At 44.8% G+C, this 21986-nt stretch overlaps 1 protein-coding gene across 1 annotated transcript in view; it reads right to left on the bottom strand.

Moving 5' to 3' along the window:
- Nucleotides 1-448: 448 nt before the first annotated feature.
- The window catches only part of LOC127185280 (doublesex- and mab-3-related transcription factor C1-like), a 35602-nt gene continuing 14064 nt past the window's right edge, over nt 449-21986 (bottom strand). Inside the window, exons 2-8 of the mRNA XM_051141803.1 lie at nt 4667-4824; nt 4182-4240; nt 3742-3878; nt 2857-2917; nt 2528-2675; nt 2241-2323; nt 449-1491 (exon numbers count right to left, since the gene is read on the bottom strand). Of these exons, the coding sequence (XP_050997760.1) occupies nt 1384-1491; nt 2241-2323; nt 2528-2675; nt 2857-2917; nt 3742-3878; nt 4182-4240; nt 4667-4824 (754 nt within the window). The 3' untranslated portion in view covers nt 449-1383. The remainder of the gene's footprint in view (nt 1492-2240; nt 2324-2527; nt 2676-2856; nt 2918-3741; nt 3879-4181; nt 4241-4666; nt 4825-21986) is intronic.

Below are 21986 nucleotides of genomic sequence, written 5' to 3'. Positions count from 1 at the left end.
CTTCCCCTTTTACCCAACTCAACTGTGAAGCAAAGGTGTGGCTTAAATGACATACTACTGCAGGAACATGGAGACATGTTTTTCTGTCACTGAAGGATGATGAACTTTAGGATCATGGGAAGAATGAAGGCATGAGATGGACTTCAGTCCACCTTAATTCTCCAAATCCTCAGTGATTTTATATGGTTTTCCTCTGCCATCAAAGGGAAGAAATAGAATCCTTACTTCGCAGAGCCTCAGAAATCACAAGAATTGTGGTGATTGGATATCATCACCATTAAACCCGTGTCACTGAAAATAAAAACAGGAAACCAGACATGGGGAAGCAGACCTATAATGTTAACACTTGATAGGCTGGGGCACAAAGAGGCCAGCCTGAGGTACACAGTGAATTCAAAGCCAGCCTGCACTACATAGTGAGACCTCTGATTTTTTTAATGAGGCAGTGAAGAAAGGAAGGAAGTAAAAGTACAATAAAAAGTCTAGATCAAGCTATATCCAGTTAGATAGCTGTCTGCCTGGTAGGGTCTGCAGTTCACGTGTTTGGAAATTCAGCAGAAGACTCAGAATATCCAAACTTTAAAAATGTTCTCATCAATTACTCTATGTGTTACCCTGGGTAGCAAATAAAGGGCACTTTTAAGAAAGCCTTTCAACTAATGTCTGCTGCATCAAGGTTTGGACTTTTCATCAAATTATTAATTTTTTAAAAAACAATTTGTTAGTTAACTTGGGGCTTGGTAAAGGTAAACAAGCCTCCTTGATATTTGTCTTATACTGTTGTAACAAAAAACTCATATTTTCAGTGCCTACAACACGTGTTTATTATTTGTTCACACATACACACATGCCTAGACACAGAGTGAAAAATCTTCAATGATCTCACATGAATGATTACATACAAGAGTGTGTCAGTGTGTGTAGAATCACAGGACAAATGAAAACAATGGTGTAGAAACCCACTCGGAATCCCATCAATTGATCACATTAGATCACACAGTATTGTTTTCCTAAGAAGCATAAAAAGCAATTATTCCAAAGGAATAACAGATAGAGGTACAACATTGAACCTCAGTCAAGTAAATGCCCTATATCATAAAAAGGGTCTGAAAGCTTATACAACTCCTGAAAACTGAAAACACTAATAATTGGGGGGAAAAGCCAGACATGGTGGCACATGCCTGTAATCCCAGCACTTCGGAGGTGGAGGCAAAAGGATCAGGAGTTTCAAAGTCATCGTCAACTATATACTGAGTCCAAGGCCAGGCTGGCTATGTAAGAACTTATCTCAAAAATAAGAAAATTGTAAAACACTAGTCACTTTAGACATGAAACAGGATACCAAGCAGGCAGTGCTTTAGTGAGGCATCCCTCTCTGGTCTCTTAACTCAAGAAGGACACACACTCCAGATGCCCAGTGAGTGAGACAGAGCTTTCAGGCTGTGGTGGAAGGTAGGAGCTATGAGGCTGCAGCACTCTCTCCAGCAGGACCTGAAAACAGAATAGCAAAGGCCAGAGCCCAATCACATGCTTGTCACCACACAGCAATACTCTCACACTTGGTTGCCTCACCCAATATAAGGTTTGCCACCGAAACTAGGACCCGACGCATCCCCTTATCTCTGGTCTTGGCGCTATCATTTGTCACTCACAGTCACCATCCCTTTTAGTCAAACCTGGGGTCCCTACATATGATCCTTAGTGTGAGATGGAAGTTCTGAACCTCCTCACACCCATCACCTGGATCTTCTGGCCCAGCCTACACCACCCACTCTTCCAGACCTCTGTTAGAAGCAAGGTCGCCAGCTTCATTCCTTGCCATTTGTTCCAGTATGTCCACCAACCCAGAATGGTTTCCTACTAACATACTTCCTCAGGTTCTTCTTTCTGTTGTGGTTCTGTTTAGTTCTACTCCATCAGCCTTCCCTTCCAGCCTCCCTAACTACGTAATTCTCCTCTCAGCTTGTGACTGCATGGGCCAGTGAACGTGACTCGGAAAAATCAGACTGGGAAGGCATCCAGGCTCTACATTGGTCCAGAAAATGCTCTGAAGTCATCTCATGATCATCATGATCCTGTTCCCTTTCAAACCCTTAGTCCCTATGCATGACCTCCCAGGCTTCCCCAGTTCACAGTGAACTGGAGACGTTGCCCTGGCCTGGGAATCTTTAGACACAGTTTTATTCCCACCACTTGATATGCTCCTGAACCACCTGGGCATCTTGGGAGCCTCGGTCTACCGGTTTTTGTTTGCTGTTGTCGTTGTGATGGTGGTAGTTCTGTTTTGGCTTGCTTTGTTTTTCCTTCAGGTACTGGCCATTTGCTGTTGAGCAAAACACTAACTGAAGATTCCCACTGAGCACCTTGGGTACCATCTCTTACATCAGACTGAGGAACTTAAGCGTCTGACCCAAGGAAGTTCAAATTCAAGGTTCCCAAGTACAACCAGTTTACTACAATGCCTCCAATTTCCCAACTCCCCCCCCCCCCCGCCCAGTTCCTGTTCGACATTCAAGAAGACAGCTACCTGGCATGTTGCCACACTTTTGCAGAGGGGCTGAATCAGGAGGAGCCTGACAAGAAGTTTTCAGAGCCAGCAGAGCCTCCGCAGCCTCCAGCTTCCTCTGCCACTCTAAGGCAGCAGCAACAGAGTCCTGCTTGGCGGCATTAGGGACCTGCAAAGGAAATGACATTAGAGAATGGCAGCTGGGAAGTCACACCTTGTTCCACTACCACAGGAGCCCCTTTAAGTGCCCAGTCCCCCCAGCACCCACCCCCACCCTGAGGCTTTTTGCTCTTCCCATCCACTAAGCTCATTCCCTCCCGGGGACCTGGACCCCACTACTTTGCCAGGACCTGTGGCTGCAGTAGAAGAGGGCCAGGGGTGGCACAGGGTTGCAGGATCACACTTGAGAATCTGGAAACAATGAGAGGAGAGGCCAGGGGATTAAACCCTCAGGTGGACACTTCCTACCAGAACACTTGGAAGACCAGGGGTTTGCAAATCATCCTGGGGAAATCTGAATGACTGGAAAACGTGTAGTCTTTTTGACCTAGGCACCTTCTTAGACTGTTTCCTTTTTAAACTTCTATATTTTTTCTTGAGACACTAATTTATACCAGATCTTTCCCCCTAGGGCTACAGTGAAGATGATGCCAAATCTATGGTGACTAATCTGCAAAGCATCTGGAAAGACGTGAGTGCCCTCATTTTTCAAGGACTGGCTTTACTTGCAGTTTGCCCAGTCCTTGCTAGTTATGAAGGACAAGCCAGGCCCTTCTCTAAGAGGTTTTCTCTTCTGGCCTTTAGCATTTCTCTAGGCCTCTATGGCCATCTCTACACCATGACCTGAGGTTCCAACAGGGTCTTCTCTCATGTCCATCTATTATAGCATAAAGTGATAGTCCAAGCATAGTTGAAGGCTTAGTATGTGGTAGGACTTCTTCTAGCCCTCTTGTCAATGTTATAAATGTAGATTGTTTTCCCTGAGTGATTACTGGAAAACATATAGTTGGAAAGATGGAATCACTTATCCAAACCCTGAACATTAGGAATTCTAAAGCCTGAGAGTGTCCTCTCATCACTTCTCCTTCTGACGTGCTCCCTTCTTCTTCACTTCACACTTTTCCTCTTCCTTCTCTTTCTTCTTCTTTATTCACCTACCTCCTGTGGCACCAACCACTGCATTGAGCAAGGAATGATATGAGACACATGTGGCTCTAAGTCTTTATTCAACTCACCTTTGGGGCCTGGCAGAGAGACCACTGGGCTCCAGGGGAAAAGAAATCATTGGTTGTTGCTCCAAGGTCACTGAGCTATAGGGCAGAATCGAATGTTCTCGTTGCTTGCTGTGCATCATAATACCTTGAGAACTTCCCTGCAGAAGTAGAGACAACAGTAGGAATTTGGATACCAGACCAACCAGAAAGGCAGGAGAGATGAGCATGTTGTAGGATGAGCACAGCAACCCAGAATGTCAGAACCTGAAGACCTTGAAGATCAGCAAGGCTTGCCTTCAATTTGCAGTTTATACTGAAATCCAGGAAGATGTAGTGAACCCCAAGGTCACATGGTAAGTCATGGTACATTTAGGATGGAACACATGCCATTAGGACACTGTGCAAGGAGTCTGGGAAGTAGGTTCTGGAAGCCCCTCCCATAAGCAACAGAGTCTCCTTACCTCCTGTGCAGCCTTGTGGGGCCTGGTCTCATGCTTGTGCACAGTGTTCTTCTTCTCACCTGTAAAACACCAGGCACAGCTTAGATGAGCCTTGCTGTCCCCATCATTCCAAATATTCTAGCCCCAGTCTAGAGGCTTTGTCACACTATGTACCTTTCTTGGCTCCAAGATAAATTTCTTTTTCTAGTGAATGGCCACTGGGAAGATTGATGCAGGAGGATCATGGGTATGAGAAGACTTTGGGCTAACTAGCAAGATCATGTCTCAAAACAACAAACTTACCATGCAACAACAAAAAAATCTACCAACATAAAGCATAAGTAGAGGACTTAAACAGGCATTTCTCCAAATCGTCTAATTCTTAACACCAACATGATGAGTGTTTGCCACCAGATGCAGTTCAATTTCAGGACAGGGATGCTGACAGAATTACACATGCTCCATCCACCTAAACGTGGGTCCCTTCCCCAGCCAAAGACACTCACTGTGGATTTCTGCTTCAACAGCCAACTTCTTGTGATGCTTCTCGGATTTAGGGGCAACAGCCATATTCTTTATCATTCCTTGACCCAGGTACTTCTTCAGCCTTGTACCCTGCTTCTTCTTTGAGGCACTCACAGTAGGCAAGAGCCCATGCTGTTCCCTGAAGTGAAGGATTTAAGGCCCAAGGTTAGTCATGTGTAAGAGACCTGGCCCCCTTACCTTGCCAGACATGACACTCACAAGAAGACAGAACCACTGTGACATCTGTAGGTCTGAAAGAGGTAGAAATGCTTTTCATCCCTGATTTGGGTAGAGATGCAATGGTTTATAGAAGTTGTCAGAGTGACATGGAGGTCTTCTGGAGCCAAATTCAAAACCCTAGGGAGCTCTAGACTCATGCCCACTATTATATGTGGGGTCACAATAGCAGCTGGGTACACGTGTACCATGGCTTTCAGGTCAGGAGTGGAGGCCAGAATAGCCCCTGGACCCCCTATCCCAGGGGGTCCTTACTTACTATGTCCCTAGAATATCACATCCTCCATGACTGGGATTTTCCTCTCTATTCTGCTCACTGTTGGAGTAAGTTTTCACAGCCTTCTTTCCTATAGTTGTCTCAACTTTCATCTAGCCTTTATAACATAGTCCCCCTTCCCAGAAGTTCCACATGGATGAAGCTCTTCACTGACGCTCAACCTGATAATGAGTTTGGCTCCTTATCTTCACTCCCCACAAACCGTTTTCAGGCACAGATAGTCCTGAGTCTTCAACCAGCACTACAATCCATTCTGGCACATCATTATTTGTCTTTCTCATGGCCCACATTTATTCGCTTAAGCATGGGGTTTTATGGCTCATGTGCTCAGCCAGTAGTCTCATGAATTCCATATTTTCTTTAACTTTTCATTAAGATTGCTCTCATGCTTAACCTTAACCTTGATCATCACCTTGATTTCCCCTTTATACTGACTACTCTTTTCCTTCTCATAAAAAAAAATTATATTCTTCTTCTGAATCAGGGGTGATAACCAAAGCCTTTGACCCCAGTACTCAAGAAGCTGAGGCAGGGGGATCAAGAGTTTCAGGCCACTCTGGGTTAACTAGAAAGGCAGTACCTCAAAACAAAACAAAAAAAAATAAACTGTACAGTTCAACAATACGAACATCTACGTGAAATCTAAGCAAAGGATAGAAATGGACCTTTCTCCTACACATACAAAGGGCAAAATGAAAAGGTACTCAGAAGCAATAATCAGTGGGGAAATCAAAGCCACAGTGAGGTACTGATTCGTTCCACTACAGTAGTACTCTATGTCTCAAAAAACCAATGGATTCTCCTCCCAATCTCCAGTCATGGCTGAATTATTACTGTCCCCACAACCCTTCTTTCATTCCCAGCATTCTTCAGCCCAACAGATTTTTGTCATTGTTGTTGTTGTTGTTGAAACTCTGAAATGCTGGGCCTTGGTAAAAAATAACAGACCTTCTTAGTGGACTAATTTTTCCCTCCCTGGCCAGCACACCCTCTTCATTTTCATTCAAAAATTTCCACACATTCTTTCCACAGTCCCCCATTAATCATTCAGACTGTCCTCCACAATGCAACAATGACACCTGAGCACAGCTGCTTCTGTTCCCTAACACCTCCTCCTTGCTCTCACTCCAAGCAAGTAGTGGATATGACTTCCTCCAGAAGTGAGTCCAGATACTGGGGATCTTCCAAAAGGGATCCCTGAGTGGCAGAGACAAAAAGGACCTCTGGAGTCAGTGGGGTCTTCCCACTTAAGTAGAAGAAAGAGAGAAGGATTTGGAAAGAACAGAGGGAAGGCAGAAAGCTGAATCCTCAAAGACCATCCAGTTCCTTTTCCCACCCAATTTCCTGTTTCTTTACTGGGCTATTAACAAACTGCTGAGACTATGCATTACCAATTTGTTTTGGGATCCATTTGCACCCCTCACACTGTCTTTTACCATTGCTCACTTAAGTAAGCTAGTAAAGTCGAGCTTTGTGATCCTTGGGGTGTTTCCCAGAATTGCCTCCTTTTGTATATGAAATGTAACACATCCACCTGCCATGCCATAAATTATCTTTTCAAGCTTCAGCACACAAGTTGTTTTTGTTTTGTATGGGACAGGGTCTCACTATGTAGACCATGTTGTCCTGAACTTGAAGTGAGTCTCTTGTTTCCCAAAAGCTGTAATTTCAGGAGTGCATCACCACAACCATCACAGTGTGCATGTGTAGCATGGATCTTGTTTTTTCATTCTCTCTTAAAACCCTAGAGATCATTTATAGTTCCATCCATTTGCCTGAATTTTTCAAGATTTCCTTGTTTTTAATAGCTGAGTAGTATTCCATTGTGTAAATGTACCACAGTTTGTTTATCCATTCTTTGGTTAAGGGACAAATAGGTCATTTCCATATTTTTGGTATTATGAATAAAGCTGCTATGAACATAGTTGAGCAAATGTTCTTGTTGTGTGTTGGGGCATCTTTCAGGTATATGGCCAGGAATGGTATAGCCAGGTCTTGAGGTGGAACAATTCCCAATTTTCTGAGAAAGTGCCAGATTCATTTCCAAAGTGGTTGTACAAGTTTGCACTCCCACCAGCAATGGAGGAGAGCTCCCCTTTCTCCACAACCTTGTCAGCATGTGCTGTCACTTGAGTTTTTTATCTTAGTCATTCTGATGGGTGTAATATGGAATCTCAGAGTCATTTTGATTTTCATTTTCCTGATTACTAGAGACATTGAGCATTTCTTTAAATGTTTGTTTCTTGGCCTGTCAATATTCCTTGGTTGAGAATTCTCTGTTTAGTTCTGTATCCCGTTTTTTAATTGGATTATTTGGTTTGGTGGTGTTTAATAAAAGATCATCCTGAGTGATGTAATCCAGACCAAGAAAGACGCACTCACTTATAAGCGGATATTAGCCACATAATACAGGATAACCACACTACACTACAAAGACCTAAAGAAGCTAAATAACAAGGAGGACCCTAGGTAGGATACTTAATTCTCATTGAGAAGGGCAAATAGGAACACACCAGAAGTAAGCAGTTGAAGAGAAGGAACAAGACAGGAGCCTACCCTCAGCAGGGGATCGAAGTAGATGCTGAGACTCACAGCCAAACTCTGGGGTGGAGCACAGAAAGTCTTATGGAAGAGCTGGGGAGTAGAAAGATTTGGAGGGGGCAGGAGCTCCACAAGGAGACCAATGGAGACAACAAATCTGGGCTGAGGAGGAGGGTGCTACTGCTGCACCAACCAAGGACCATGCATGGTGAGGACCTAGACCCTCTGCTCAGATGTAGTCGAAAGGCAGCACAGTCTCCTTGTGGATCCCATAATATGGGGGAATACACCTGTAGTGAGACGGGAAGCTGGCCTGGAACCTTCCTCTCTGCTAGCTAGCTCTCAAAGTGCTAAAAGGTACGAAATAGGTTGCTGAGAGGAAAATGGCATCAGTATTTGTACGCAGCTGTGAACCCTGTGAACTGCAATAATTACCACCATAGTAAGATAAGTCCCCCAGTACAAGGGTGAAAATAATGTTATGGGGATAACTGTTTTCCAGTTGGAGATTTAAGGCCTGCAAATCTGTCCAAGAAACCCAAGCTTGGGGAGCTCAAAGGTCCCAAAGGTGAATCTACTATGATTATTTTACTAAATCACTTGCCCTCTAAGTTTGTACATTTCTCCCCAGAGATTAGTCCAGCCCCCAGACCTCATCAGAGAAGTGCCATTGAACTGTGGTGGGTAGTTAACTCAAAACCCATAACTGGTCAAAGAGCAGAGAACAAGTGATTATGGAGTGCTAAGCCACAAATTCAACATCTATGTCACACACCCTCTCCAAGGCTGTGGTGCTGGCCTAGAAGAGGGGGAGGAAACACTTTATGAACCACTGGTGGACAAGAATAACATAATGTCATCACAACATGACAGGACTCATGAACTCATAGCAACTACACAAGACCTGTGCAAGATGAAGCCAACATTCTACTATGGAATCAGAATGGATTCATTCCTGTAACTGAGGAGCTATGGACAGGTGATGGCTTCTGGGAAAGGGAGACTCAGGATTTCTTTTAAGGGTAAGGTTACTTGTACGTTGACCATGCCGCACTCGATGGACCTATACCCTGTAATATGTGGAGAGCACAAATTGGAATCAATAGCTTATTAATTTTATAAAAAGCCATTACTAGGGAAATGGCTCATCAGTTAAGAGCATGGGCTGCTTTTGCAGAGGACACAAGTTCAAATCCCAGCATTCACAATAGGAAGTTTATAACCTGGAACTGCAGTGCAGGGCATCTAATATCGTCTTCTGGCCTTCTTAGACACCAGCACACACACACACACACACAAACACACACACACAAAGCCCCACATACATACACATAAGTAGTAAATCCAACAAAAAAAAGCCAAGAAGTTGGAGAGGTGAGTCTGGAAGGAGTTCAGTGGAGGAGTTGCAGGTAAATATCAAAATGCACTGGATAAAATTCTCAAAGAATCAGTAAATTATTAAGAATACAAAACCCACAAGAAATATTACAGACCAGTATGACTTGTGATCATAGACAGAAATCTCTTGTAAAACTTTAGTTTGAATCAGTGTATGAAAAATATTCACAGTTTACTCTAGCTTACTCTAGTAATACAAGGCCCTTTCACCATTAAATTTTTCCTATATTTACTTATTCTTTATGTGTGCACATAGTTTATCTGCATGTATGCATGTATACCATGTGCCTGGTGCCTGCAGAAGTTAAAGGAGGGCATCATATTCACTGGAGCTGGAGTTGCATGTAGTTGTGTTCTGCTATGTGGGTTCTGGGGAATGAACCCAGAACTCCTGTAAGGGCGACCAGTGCTCATAACCACTGAGACGTCACTCCAGCTCCTATTTAGACATTTAAGTACCACACATGAAGCTGACCTGAGGGATGCATTCCTGTAATAGCTTCACTCAGGTAACTGTAGCAAGCGATCAGCATAGGCTGTAGAGCACACTGGGCTTGATTGTGAGCCCATGAATTGTATCAGCTCTTCCGTGCTATGAGTTCAAAACTACAGAGGTCCTGTCATAAGCAGAAGACACTGTTTGATCCTAGTCTTTCCTGACTTTTAGGTGTCACAATCTTCCTGCCTCTTCTTTCACAAAAGTCCTTGAGACTTGGAGGTGTGTGGGTAGGCCATATGATACAGATATTCCAATTATAGCTCAACACTCAACAGACACTTGTTTTCTGTATTTAAACCAATTAGGATTTGCTTAGTTCACAGCATTCCACTGAACAAAAAAAAAACCCTGTATCATCTCCCTTTAAGAAGTGACATAATATTTGATATAGGAAATACTCCACACTCTAGAAAGATATCATCCCCTGAATGTTAGAACTGTGTACAAGGTTGTTGAATAGGAAAAAATGTTATACACAGGCCCACTAAAATTCAACTGTATTCTCAAAGTGCCTTAATAACAGTTTGCAATAACAGTAAAATACATGAAATATCTATCGAGATATTGGCACAAACACTGAAAGACTTGGTTAAAGAAACCCATTAATATCTTGCTGTGGAAAACTGAAATAAAAGTACTATGCTTTTTTATCAAAACACTAAAAGGTCAGGATTTTCACTCTCTGCAATCATCAACAAAAGGAAAACTTATTGCTCAGAGCTGCACAGCACAATGCATAGGACCCAAAATGGCTAACGACATTTGGAGGAGGACTCCAGAAATACACTATTATTCTACAACATGGTGGTAAAGCACCACACCTTGGGGTCACCTTAGGACAGGACATACAAACCAGTGAATTTAAAAAAAAGAGCCACAGACAACACTACAAAGGCTCTATGATAATTGTATTAGGGAATGGCACAGAGAAAATGTAGATGCCCTCAAGGAAAAACTCTCAAGCATACAACTCTAAATGAGCTCTCGCAAAAGAAGTAACTAAAAACGAATCACAGATCTAAGTGTAAACTGCTAAACCTGAAACTCTATATCTGATCCCTTGTGACTGTCCTGCAAACTGAAGAAGCTCTCGAGGCCCCCAAATACTTTGCATCACCCACCGGAAGCAGACACACAGGAGCAGGTATGTGCATGACCTGTGGAGCGCAAACCCCTCAGAGGAAAGCTGATGTCCAGTCCTCCAGGTCTCAGGGCGCCATACCCAGCACGTACTCAAGGAATCATGTGGAAGCTGAGCCTCCTGAGGGCCACGAGAAACACGGTAGTCCTAACTAAATGGGGTGACCATAGGCAGGACTCCTGAGCAGTTTTGTGTGTGGATACCCTGCCGAATGGGCGCTCACCAAGAGACAGAAGAACTCTGCATTTTTACTTCAGACAGCAGAACTTGCATTCAGGCTGCTGTGCTGCACAGACTGAAAATGAAAAGCCAAGCCAAGAAAGAAAGAGTTCCGAGTGGCGGGAGTTGGGAAGCAGGCCACACTCCAGAAATGTATCCACTGGTTGAGCACAGTGTACTGGCCTGAAGCAGGGAGGAACCATAGGCACAGGCAATAGGTTAGAGACATAAGGGGCGGGGTTTATGGCTATGGAGAGCTTGGGCCTCCACACTCTGCACCCAGCATAGGGGGGAGCTCAGCTGATTTGTGCAAAGAGTAGGGTGCCACTGGAGACACCACACACGCTCTTGGAAGCATGGTCTTCATACCCTTCTTTCCTCCTCCTGGGTACATAAGTGTCATTCCCATGGAGTCTGGAACACCCTCCAGGGGCGGCTGGGGTTTACTCCTGGCAGGTCTCCCCTCTTCTCCATCCTGTGCACCTCTACCAGCAGTGCAGGGGCACATTGCCGTAGACAAATCGGGTAGTGGACAGCAGCCATGATGGAACTGCTGCCTTAACTCTCTTTCTCAGACTGGGGGAAACCCATGGTACTCCCAGGAAGGTGGTGTCTTTGCTCACACTATGGAGAACGCATGCTATGGGCCAAGAGGGACCAGGAAGTATGCTCCTCCTAGAAGGTCCTGGAAGGGCCGCTTCCAGAGAGCGCTGGCACGTGTGTCCAGCTTCTTCAGGTGAGGGCTCTGAGCCAGCCCCTCCCTCTCTCATCTCTCACAGAAAGCCTGGTTGTCTCCCTTGCTCTCCCCCAGGCAGCACCCAAACCCTCCTCTCAGTTCCCACAGGGCTTTTAGGGTCCACTTGTCTCTCTGTTTCCTCCTTAGGAGAGGACGCCGGTATCGCCTAGGCTGAGATCACGGGAGCCCTGGACATGGGGCCATGGACAGACAGTGAGCAAGGCTTTCTGCTACTCACGTCCCTGTTCTCCCAAGAATCTTGCTGGTTGAGATTGAAATAAATGCTGGCAAACTTTACAGTGTTTTGGCTTCCTGATATTTCCTTCACATTCCATATTGACATCAACTTAAGGAGAGCCTGGATAGTCTTTTGGTGAAAGGGACAGGGTATCTTGGAGAGGAGAGCAAGCATCTTTCTGAGTACTGCAAAGGGAATCATGTGCCCTCCATAGGCAATGATGCTTGCTATGTCAGGGGCATTTGTTGCAATGCAGTCTCCACTCAATAGTGTTTCTTCTCACAGCTGGCAGCTCTGACCACCCCTCCCCCACATACTGCCATATAGTTAGGAGGGGAGACTTGCAAGTTCTCTCCCCTTGTAGTCTAAGCAGGCTTCACAGCTGAAATACTTGACCTAGGGTTATGAAGAGCTTGGAGAGGGCCACATACACAAAGAATATAAGGACCCTTCTAAAACGGCTTTAGTCTTCACAGTACCCAGGCATCCACAGCTCCTCAAAAAAGAAGACCCACAAGAAACAACCTTGTCTCCAACTACACAAGGTTGTTTTCTGTGTGATAAGGGTTTTTTGTCTTCTTAGGGTGTCCTTGGAAGGTACTGTAACATTGTTTCCTCGTGGTAAGGCTGCAAGAGTGGACTGGGCACAGCTGATTCTTTACCAGAAAGGACCGGGGTAGTCTCCAGGCAGCTTTATTGAACAATGAAACGCATTTTCCCTCCAAGAAAATGTAAACAGGACATCAAAAAACACAAATATCCCTCTCGTTTATAGTAACACAGTCTCCTGTACAAGTCAAAATCACAGAATGAAGAAGAAAAAGAAAAAACTTGGCAGCACCAGCTATGAGAAACCATTGTCCTTTCTTGTTTAGCAGGGGAGGGTCCTCTCAGAGGAGGCTGTGGTGTGCAGGCAGACAGCAGCATTTCAAATCCCGAGGCCCTTTTTTCTATTCTCCTAGGACAGTCTCGGTGGGACCCACAGGCAGAGAAGAGTGGAGCCTCTGTTGCTTATGTTTTTCATTGCTTTCAAAAATAGCTCACAAAGTATACGTTTAGGTTCCCAGTATAAAAGGTACAACCTTCCTGGAGGGGAGTGGGTGGCAGAGTTCACTCTGCCTGGAGCAGGCAACGGAGACTCCATCACTGGGGAAAATTGAACACATGGAGCAGGGGAAAGTGACGTTTCTTTTTTCCTTTTTATTCAACCCTGGAACCCAGTCCGTGCAATGACACAGTCCAAACACATAGGGAGCCATCTCTCCTCAAGAAAATGGTTCTGGAACCCTCCTCATAGATAGACCTATCTAGACAAATGCCTCCTGGTTGACTAAAATGCAGTCAGAGCCACAGTGCAGATTAACCATCACCAAGTCGCTAATCCCAGTGTGACTTAGATGGCTCCCTTCTGTGGCACATCTCTGGCCTGAGCAGCATCGGTCCTCACCAGTCCTCTGTTTTCTGACTTGGACTTTGCGCTACTTGGTTTCTATTACTCTGAACAACACCAGTTACCTCAAGCAAGCTGAAGAGGAAAGGTGCAGTTTCACCCCTAGTTTGGCCCCTGAGATTGATTGGAGACAGACTTAACAACTAATAAACTCCCCTATCCTCTAGAATTCAGGACAGATCCTCAACAAAATAACTAACCACATTTTTAAACCAAGATTCCTCTCAAAGTTTGCCTTGGGCTCTCCCTTTTCTCAAAGTGATCCAACAGCTCAACTGACAATGTTTCAAGCTGTGAAACACAAGGCACAGGGTTTGATTCCCTGCTAGTTAAATGTCCTTTTTCCTTTAAGATTCTAAATAGTCAGGCTACCCAGCCTAAATGTTTTCAGGTGCCCATCAGCCCCTTTGTTGTCCCCAAACAGCCTGGCTACCAGCCTAAGGCTACAGAAAGATACAAGGAACAAATCCTTCTCTAACAAAATGGTTTACAGGCTAACACCTCGGACTGGATGAGCTACATTAACTACTAACAAAGCCAGTCAACTTTTTTTCAAAACAAGCCTTTTTGTTTATCTCAAATATGTAATCAAGAACGTTTATTCCTCAGCTACCTTCAACAGGTATTACCCTCCTCAGAGAACTGGCTGGGGGGGATGAGGGAGGGTAACTCAAGGATTACAACACTATCTGTTCTTCCTGAAGTCCTGAGTTCAGTTCCTAACCTTTCCTTTTAAAGGACACCGAACCAAGATTTTTTTCCTTTCCTTTAACTAAAGAGATGCTTTAATGCTTTGCCAGGCCCTCTGCCTTTCTCTTTGTTCCAGGTCTACATAATACACTACCAATCAGATGTTTGCTGAACCAGCCTTATTCGTTACCTCCTTCTCTCATAACCTCCTATATTAAGATGCCCACCTGCCTGGGATCCTCTCCCCTTGTAATTATGCCACAGGTATTTTCTACTCACAAGGTAAAGCCTAAAGATCCCTCCCTGAAGAAGCTAACTGCACCCCAGGAGACCAAAAGTCCTCCACTGAATCTGCTCAGAAAAACAACAGCCTCCAGCCAGAGCCAACTAACTGGGACCCTCAAAAAGCAGCTTAACCAGATGAAGACGTCCACAGCCAACAGCCTTGGACTGCTGACAACTACACGTTAAAACTTACATAGTATTACAACTTGCTCTGTCTATGTAGATGTATCTTAAAACATCTCTGTACAAACTTATGTTTAAAATGTAAACCCTATAAACAGTTGGCTCTATAACCCAAGTTCCTGCCTTAATTTCCCTTTCAGGGCTTCTACACCCCCGTAATGATTGTTGTTTTTATATCAACAATCCTGGGCTAGATGTACAGGTGCTCAAGGAGCTCCACCCAGGACCTCCAGAGACTTTATTCCCGCTACTCCCCCACCCCCTTAGTATTCAAACCCCTTTGTAAACTGGCTGCTCCCGTTCCTTGGCCCTGTACTAGAGCATTGGAACCCTGTTTCTCCTTGCACCCTGCCTTTTCTGATTTTTAAAACAACAGATAAAGATTATTGCTGAGGTTACTGCCAGCCAAGTCCTGGTTAAATACCAGATAATTCCCAATCTAGAAACACAATAGTGACACCTTTTTTTCTTTCTTCTTTCAAAGAGAGAGGGGGGGCAGGGAGTAGTTGTCTGCAGGCTCCCACCCAGTAAGCTTCAAGCTTTCACACAGGGGAGCCATACACCCTGCTGGCAAAACAACCCACCACCACAAATGTGGTAAAAGGCTTGCAGGGCCTTTTGCAAGGACCCTCACCCACACAAAAGGTGTCAAAAGCTGGCTCTTTGAAGAAAAACAAATCAAAGGTGCCCTGGAGACAAGCCCCAGGAAGTGTCCTAGGAGTTTCCTGCAATTCAGTTACCCTTAGTTTAAAAACCCAGATCTGGAGTCCAGGGGCACAGATTTTTCCCACTTTTTTTCCTTCTGTAGCTCTTTGTCTTTGTTTTTCTTTTACCATTAAGTTTAGTGGATTAAAATCTAGCTCTTTGACTCTTGATTGCCTTTAATGCAACCAAGTGTGGTCTGTTACCTGGCTTTTCACAAGTCACAGGCTCCCTTCTCCCTCTGAAAGGGACTCAGATTCCCATTGTCTCAACCCCAGCTGAGCATGGCTGCCCTGTGATCCCTTCTTACCCAGAAGGCCTTCTTTGTGACCAGATCTCTGGACAAAGCCTTCCTCAGCTAACCTCCAGAAGTCTGAAGAAAACTCTGTGACCAGATTCTCAGCCCAGCCTCCCAGAGAGAGGAACCCACAGTTTGATAATGTCAACAAAGGTGGGATGAACTCTGAGTGTGAATTTCATTTGCATTTTCCTGATGATGATTGCTGGACACTTTTTTCTATATCTGGCGGCCATTTGTACATTTCCTTTTCAGCAATGCTTATTCAGGTCCTTAGTCCATTTGTAAACATGGATATTTTGGGGTTTCTTTTGCTACTGAATTCTTTGCCTTTTTTCTAAGTTTGGATTTTTTTTTTTTTTTTTGCTCCTATGTTTACGTAAAGTCATGATAACATTCACAGTATCTAGACGGAAGAGACCTAGCACTGAGGAGGATTCTGCTAAATGGTTGCCCGAGGGATGACACAAACTTTTTACCTCAGCTGAGATCTGAGGTGAATCTCCATCCCTCAATTCATGCTGCTGCAGTGAAAAACCTTATTTAGAAGGATCCAGAGGGTCCTAGAAACCTACAAGAAGACCATTAAGGCTGGTGGATCTAGACCGAGGCAGGTCAGCTCAAAGTACGGTACCAACCAAGGACAATGCATACAGTAAACCTAGAACTCCTACCCTGATCTAGCCAATGGACAGCACATTCTCCATAATTGTGTGGGGAGCAGGGACTGACTCTGACATGAACTCTTGTTCCCCGAATTAGACCACTTCCCCCTTGGTTGTGGGACCTGGTGGCACTCAGAGGAAGGGTAAGCAGGCTACCAGGATGAGACCTGATAAGCTGTGATCATATAGTATGGGACAAGATCCCCTTCTGTCACAGACCTTGGGGAGGGGAATAGGATGAAAGAGGGAGGGAGGGGGAGCGGAAAGATACAAGGGAGGGGATAACAAATTAGATGTAATCTGAATAAATTACCTAAATTTTAAAAAAAGAAATGGATCTGGAGAGGCAGCTACTAAATGAAAGTCACACTCAGTGGTGAATCTGTCCTTGGTCCCCCTGCCCCCTGAGGCTCATACAGGGTTCTGTCCAGCGCACCCTTTCTCAGGCCACTTCTGTGATGATTTGTCTCATGGGGTTAGGTGGGAGTCAGACACTTTTGAGGCTGTAAGGACAGTGGATTGTGGCTTTTAGAGCAGTGGGTCAGGATTGGTGGCAGTGTTTGGGGAACTTTTATTGTTTGAGTTTTGTTTGGTACTCATGTAGGTTGGGAGTGTTTTTGTTTTGAGATAAGTTCTCATTATATCCAGCAGGATGGCTGTGGTGGTATGAAAGAGTATGGCCCCCGCAGGCTCATAGATGTGAGTACTTAGTTCCAAATGGTGGGACTGCTTGGGAAGGATTAGGAGGTATGGACTTGCTGGAGTATGTGTGTCACTGGGAGTGGGCTTTGGGGTTTCAAAAGCCCACACCATGGTAGGTAGCTGGATCTGGCTCGCTTTCTCCGCACCCTGGTTGTTGTCTCAACATGTTAGCTCTCAGGTACTGCTCCATCGTGCCTGCCTACTTGCTGCCTGCTAAGTGCCATGCCTGCCTGTCAGCTGCCATGCTCCCTCCCATGATGATCATGGACAACTTACGTCACTGTAAGCAAATCCCCAACAAAATGCTTTTCTCTTTTATAAGTTGCCTTGTTCATGGTGTCTCCGCATAACAATAGAGAAGAAACTAAGGCAGTGACCTGCAACTCTATGTGTATCATGATAACCTGAAACTTACAATGCCCAGGCTCAGCCCCATGTAATGAGATGGCAGCCTTGTGCCAATATGCCCAGCATATGTGAGTCAGTGATACCGTTGCTTTATGCCATGTGCACCTGAGAGGAAGTTGGTGGGGAGCAGAGTCACAGGTGGGGAACAGTCTGCCCTTGTCCAAGGCATTTGCATAGCATTTGGGGACAGCACACACACACATCATGATACCAGGTTAGAGAGGTCCCTGAAGCCTCACTGACACTCTGTTTCCAGTAGAACAGTAGCGTGTAAATCCTGCCAGCCTATTACGATTATTAAGAGCATGAAAGAAACAACCAGTACATGAGCCCAGTTGAAAACCATCCCAAGAATCAGAAGAAACAGACAGCAAACAGAAGCACAAGGCTGAGAGCAACAAAGTGTTCAGATAACCCAGACAGAAGAACCACATTGGAGCACACTGGGAACTGTGATGGCAGGAGTGAAGAAACAAACAAATGATCAAAAACGATAAGTCACAATGGAAATCTCGGCCAAGAATTTGAGCATGCAAGGTAGAGACATCAAATGGCCATTTCAAAAGGACTAGGGGTACCACGTTAGAAATCAGAATGGAAAAAATACATAGAAATTGGATATCAATGCCCTCTACAAACTGACAAACGCTGCGAACTGTGGTAATCCCAGCTGGTACCTTCCACTGAAGCTGAGTGGCTGGCCCATGCACCGGTGCAGATGTTCTTGGGAACAGCATTCAGCAAGGATTCCTCTACTTTAAAATGTGTACCAATGGTGCATCTCCAAGTTCTTTCTCCTCCTCCTACTGCAGATCACAATCATGAATTGGCTGTCTTGGTAAATGCACATATCCTCAGCACTAGGGAGGCTGAGGCAGAAGGATTGTGAGTTCAAGATCAGCCTGAGTTAGATAGGGTAACACTCTCCACAAGCGCTCCAACAAAACAAACAGCTGCTTCAGACACCAATGTTCTGGGTCTTGGATATCATGACCTCAACTTCAATTTTCATATCCTAGCAAGTTCTATTGCATGGAAGGTTGGGGCATCCTCAAAGTCAGGACCATGGAGAGGTCCCCAGGAATGCTGCCCTTTTCAAGACTCACAGCTGTATGGGGCTCTCCTGCCAGATGTGGCTAGTGAAGAGTTTCTCCCATTCTGCAGGCTCTCTCCCCAGTGGATTAACTGCTCTTTGCACTGGGCTTCATTGGTAAACAAACACACGACTATTCAGGAACTTCTTGCCTGTGATGGCTTCTGCCTCTGGCATTTTCAGAGTTTCAGGTCTTACATTAACGCTAGTCATTGTTTCTCCAAGAGTTTCTCCACAGAGAGGTGGGAAGCTAGTTTCATTCTTCTGCAGTTGCAGTGTACCATTTTAAGCTAAATAAGTCAGACAAACCTTGCATGTTTTTTCACACTTGAGGATCCCAGGTTTTATATAGATACATCAAATCATGAATGTGTACAGGACATGACAGTAGAGGTAAAACAGTCTAGAAATCGCTGGGGGGCTTGGCGTAAGTTGGAGGGAAACAAAGTAAGAGCAAGCAGGTTGTGGTGGGCTTCTTCATATGCTTGCATGACACCGCCTGCATGAAACACAGTTATGTGTACAACTAAACACCAATTAAGAGACAAAATGAGGTAAAAGTAGACTAGCAATTGACATGACCATGATTTAATCTACTAACATTTACTTTGTATAAGTTATTTCTCCTAAACAGCTCAATAGCACTTTCAAAGCCTTGTAAGTAAACCTTGTATTATAATTGAGTTATATGGATACAATAACTCATATTAGAGTAGAAATATATATGTATAATGTGTGTGAAGAATAATCCTACATTTGAATTCTATGCCACTGTATCTAGAACTTATTTTGCATCTATCTACAAAATTCTATATCAGAGAATTACAAGGAGTTGAAGACCAGGCAGCTTAGTTTTACAATGAAGCTTAATTTGTTAGGGATTAAGATGTTTTTAGGTCTAGATAGGTGCTATAAGTTGGTAATGACAATATGTGATGGAAATTGATATACATTCAGAAATTTAGATGCACCAAGATAGGAAAGATGTCTTCTTCAAGGATATCAAATCCAAATAGCCAAAACACTAAGAATGTAACATTTACATAATTCCTGATTGTGTCACAGTTCTTCTTGCGATAGGTAATCTATTGCATATATGTGTAATAATATAAATGTATATGTACAAAAATAAAATAATTTTTAAAAAGGAACAAAATGCACGATGGCATGTTGAGCACATCAAAGAGAAAATAAAGCCTTTCAGGTCAACGTTTCACGGTCTCTTTGAGACAATTTCTGCCTCTGTGTTTCCCTGTGGCTCCTCTTGGCTTCCACCAATTCACTGAAGACAAATCCAAAGTGTGGTTACAATTCTTTTCTGGACCTGGAACATTTGTCATGAAGAGCTTATGGGCCATTTAAGACACCAGGAAGAGCCTCCCTGTCTCCTCACTGAATTTGTCAACCATGAGGATGGGACTGGAAACTAGAAAGATAGAATTGACAGGTGGATATGTTCGGCTTTTAGTAAATGTAATGCTTGTCAAATGCAAATTTTTTCATTCCCTAAGTCTAAAGCTAGAGCATTCTCAACAATAGGGATCGCCTAACTCATTTAGTCATTGGCCTTGGTGTACTGCGCTGGGCATAAACTCTCAGAATGGCTTTGGGGGAGATGGGAGGAAAGGACAGGGTATAGATATGCAAGGCAGCGATGGATCCCAAGGTTCAAAGGAGTGAGGAGAATGTATCAAGTGCTTGGCCAGCTTGTACTTATCTGTAGAAGGGGAAGTGGAAAACTGGGCCAGGGGCATAGGGGGATGGACTTTCACAGAGGATGCAGGACCTCAGCCTTCAAAACACAAAGAGATTAAGAGGTTTGCGTGTCCCTGACACTAACTCCTTTCATACACCATACGCACAGGACACTTCTGGAAGAATCTGAATGTCTCTATAACACTACTGGGGCTGAAGGAGGACTTTCCTTTATGAGGAAAACTGGGTCTCCCCTAAGGGCCCACCCCTGCAAGGCAAAGGGTGAGGCCCTGGCTTTGCAGTATAGGTGGCTGAATCATCCTCCCTTCCCCATGGGAAGTAAACTCAAGAACATGGGGAGTCTAGTCTGTTTTCCCTCCAGTGTGATTCGTCACTGCCCACAAAAGACCAGTAAACCAGGCCATTGGAATTCCCCGGTGTATAGAATGAACATATATCTGGGCTGGCTACCGTGGCCCATACTGTCAGGATATGTTGAAGTCAGGGTGATCACAAGTGCAGATCTGGGCCCACGGGAAGCTCCCAGTTAGTGCTTGAAGGAGGCTAGCAACTGGGTCATTACTGGGCATAAGGATATTCCTGACAAGGGCTGGATCTGTTTAAGACATTGTGCTTTCTAGTTGCCCTTCCCTCTCCCTCTCCTCTTCTCATTTCTCCCTTTTCTCTCTTTGCTTCAAGCCTCTTCTCATTTCTCCCTTTTCTCTCTTTGCTTCAAGACAAAGTATGTAGCTCAGGCTGGCATAGACATTGCTATCATGTCCTTGACCTTCTGAACCTCCCGCCTCCACCTTCTCAGTCCTGGGATTACAGATATTTGTGACCGCACCTGTTACCTATGGTGACAGGGACCAATTCTGGGGACTGCATGCATGCAAGAAGAGGCCCCTATGGACTATGCTGTATCCCTAGACCCCGTAGGCCCTTTTGTCAACACCTGAGCACATTTACATGAGAGCCAAGGAAGCTCAATCTTCTGCCTGCGCTTGGCAGAGCTAGTTCCTCACTGGATAGGTATGTGTGGTGGGTGCTTCAGGAGAGCACCCAGACAGTCTCAGCCTCTCTCACAGTAGCAAGTCTAGCTGTCTCCACTTTGGTCCCACCAGGAGAACGGTAGCCTGTGCCTTGAGTCCTCAGGGTGCTCAAGGACCACTTGCCACTCAGTTCTCCTTCGCTATGGAGACAATTCAGGAACTTGGAGATCAGCAGAGCCACAGATATGGAGTCACAGATGGTGACCAAGTCCTCTCTGCTGCTCCCGATTGCTTACTTTGCAAGTTTCTCAGCTTCTAAGTGCATTTCAGTGGTGTGGCTTTGTAATATTTGCTGTCCCTGCCCACAGGACTGTCCACCTTCTGAGTGCATGGTTTGTGTGTTTTGGTGAAGGGGACAGTAAGTGACTCTGAGACGCAAAGGATACCACAGTCCTGCTTTCAAATATTTCATCAGAGACGGAGCGACAGCTGAAGTGCTGAGTGAAATGGCTGTGGGTTGAAGGTTGTGGAGCTGGGTCTGAAGGAGCCAACACATCCCGGAAGCCACACGTAGGGCCTAGAGGGAAGCAATAACTTACATTCTGACAACAAGACCCTGACCCAGGAGAGTTCCATTGCCACAAGGCATCACTCATGCCTCTGGCTGTTTAAGTCACTCTACGTCCCCTGACTGTTCTGCCTTTGGGGAGAATTCAGCAAAACAGGAGCAGAGCATGATCCCCATCTGTTTCCAGGTGCTGGGAAAATCCATAGCATCCGCACTCTTGGCACAACACTGCTTTGGTCTTGCCTAAGCCTTTGATTGGGGATTTTGGCTTCCAAATCGACCTG

This window comes from Acomys russatus, chromosome X, assembly GCF_903995435.1.
Source record: "Acomys russatus chromosome X, mAcoRus1.1, whole genome shotgun sequence".
Lineage (NCBI taxonomy): Eukaryota > Metazoa > Chordata > Mammalia > Rodentia > Muridae > Acomys > Acomys russatus.
The sequence above is the reverse complement of the archived record's forward strand: the minus strand, read 5'-3'. Positions and strand labels throughout refer to the sequence as shown.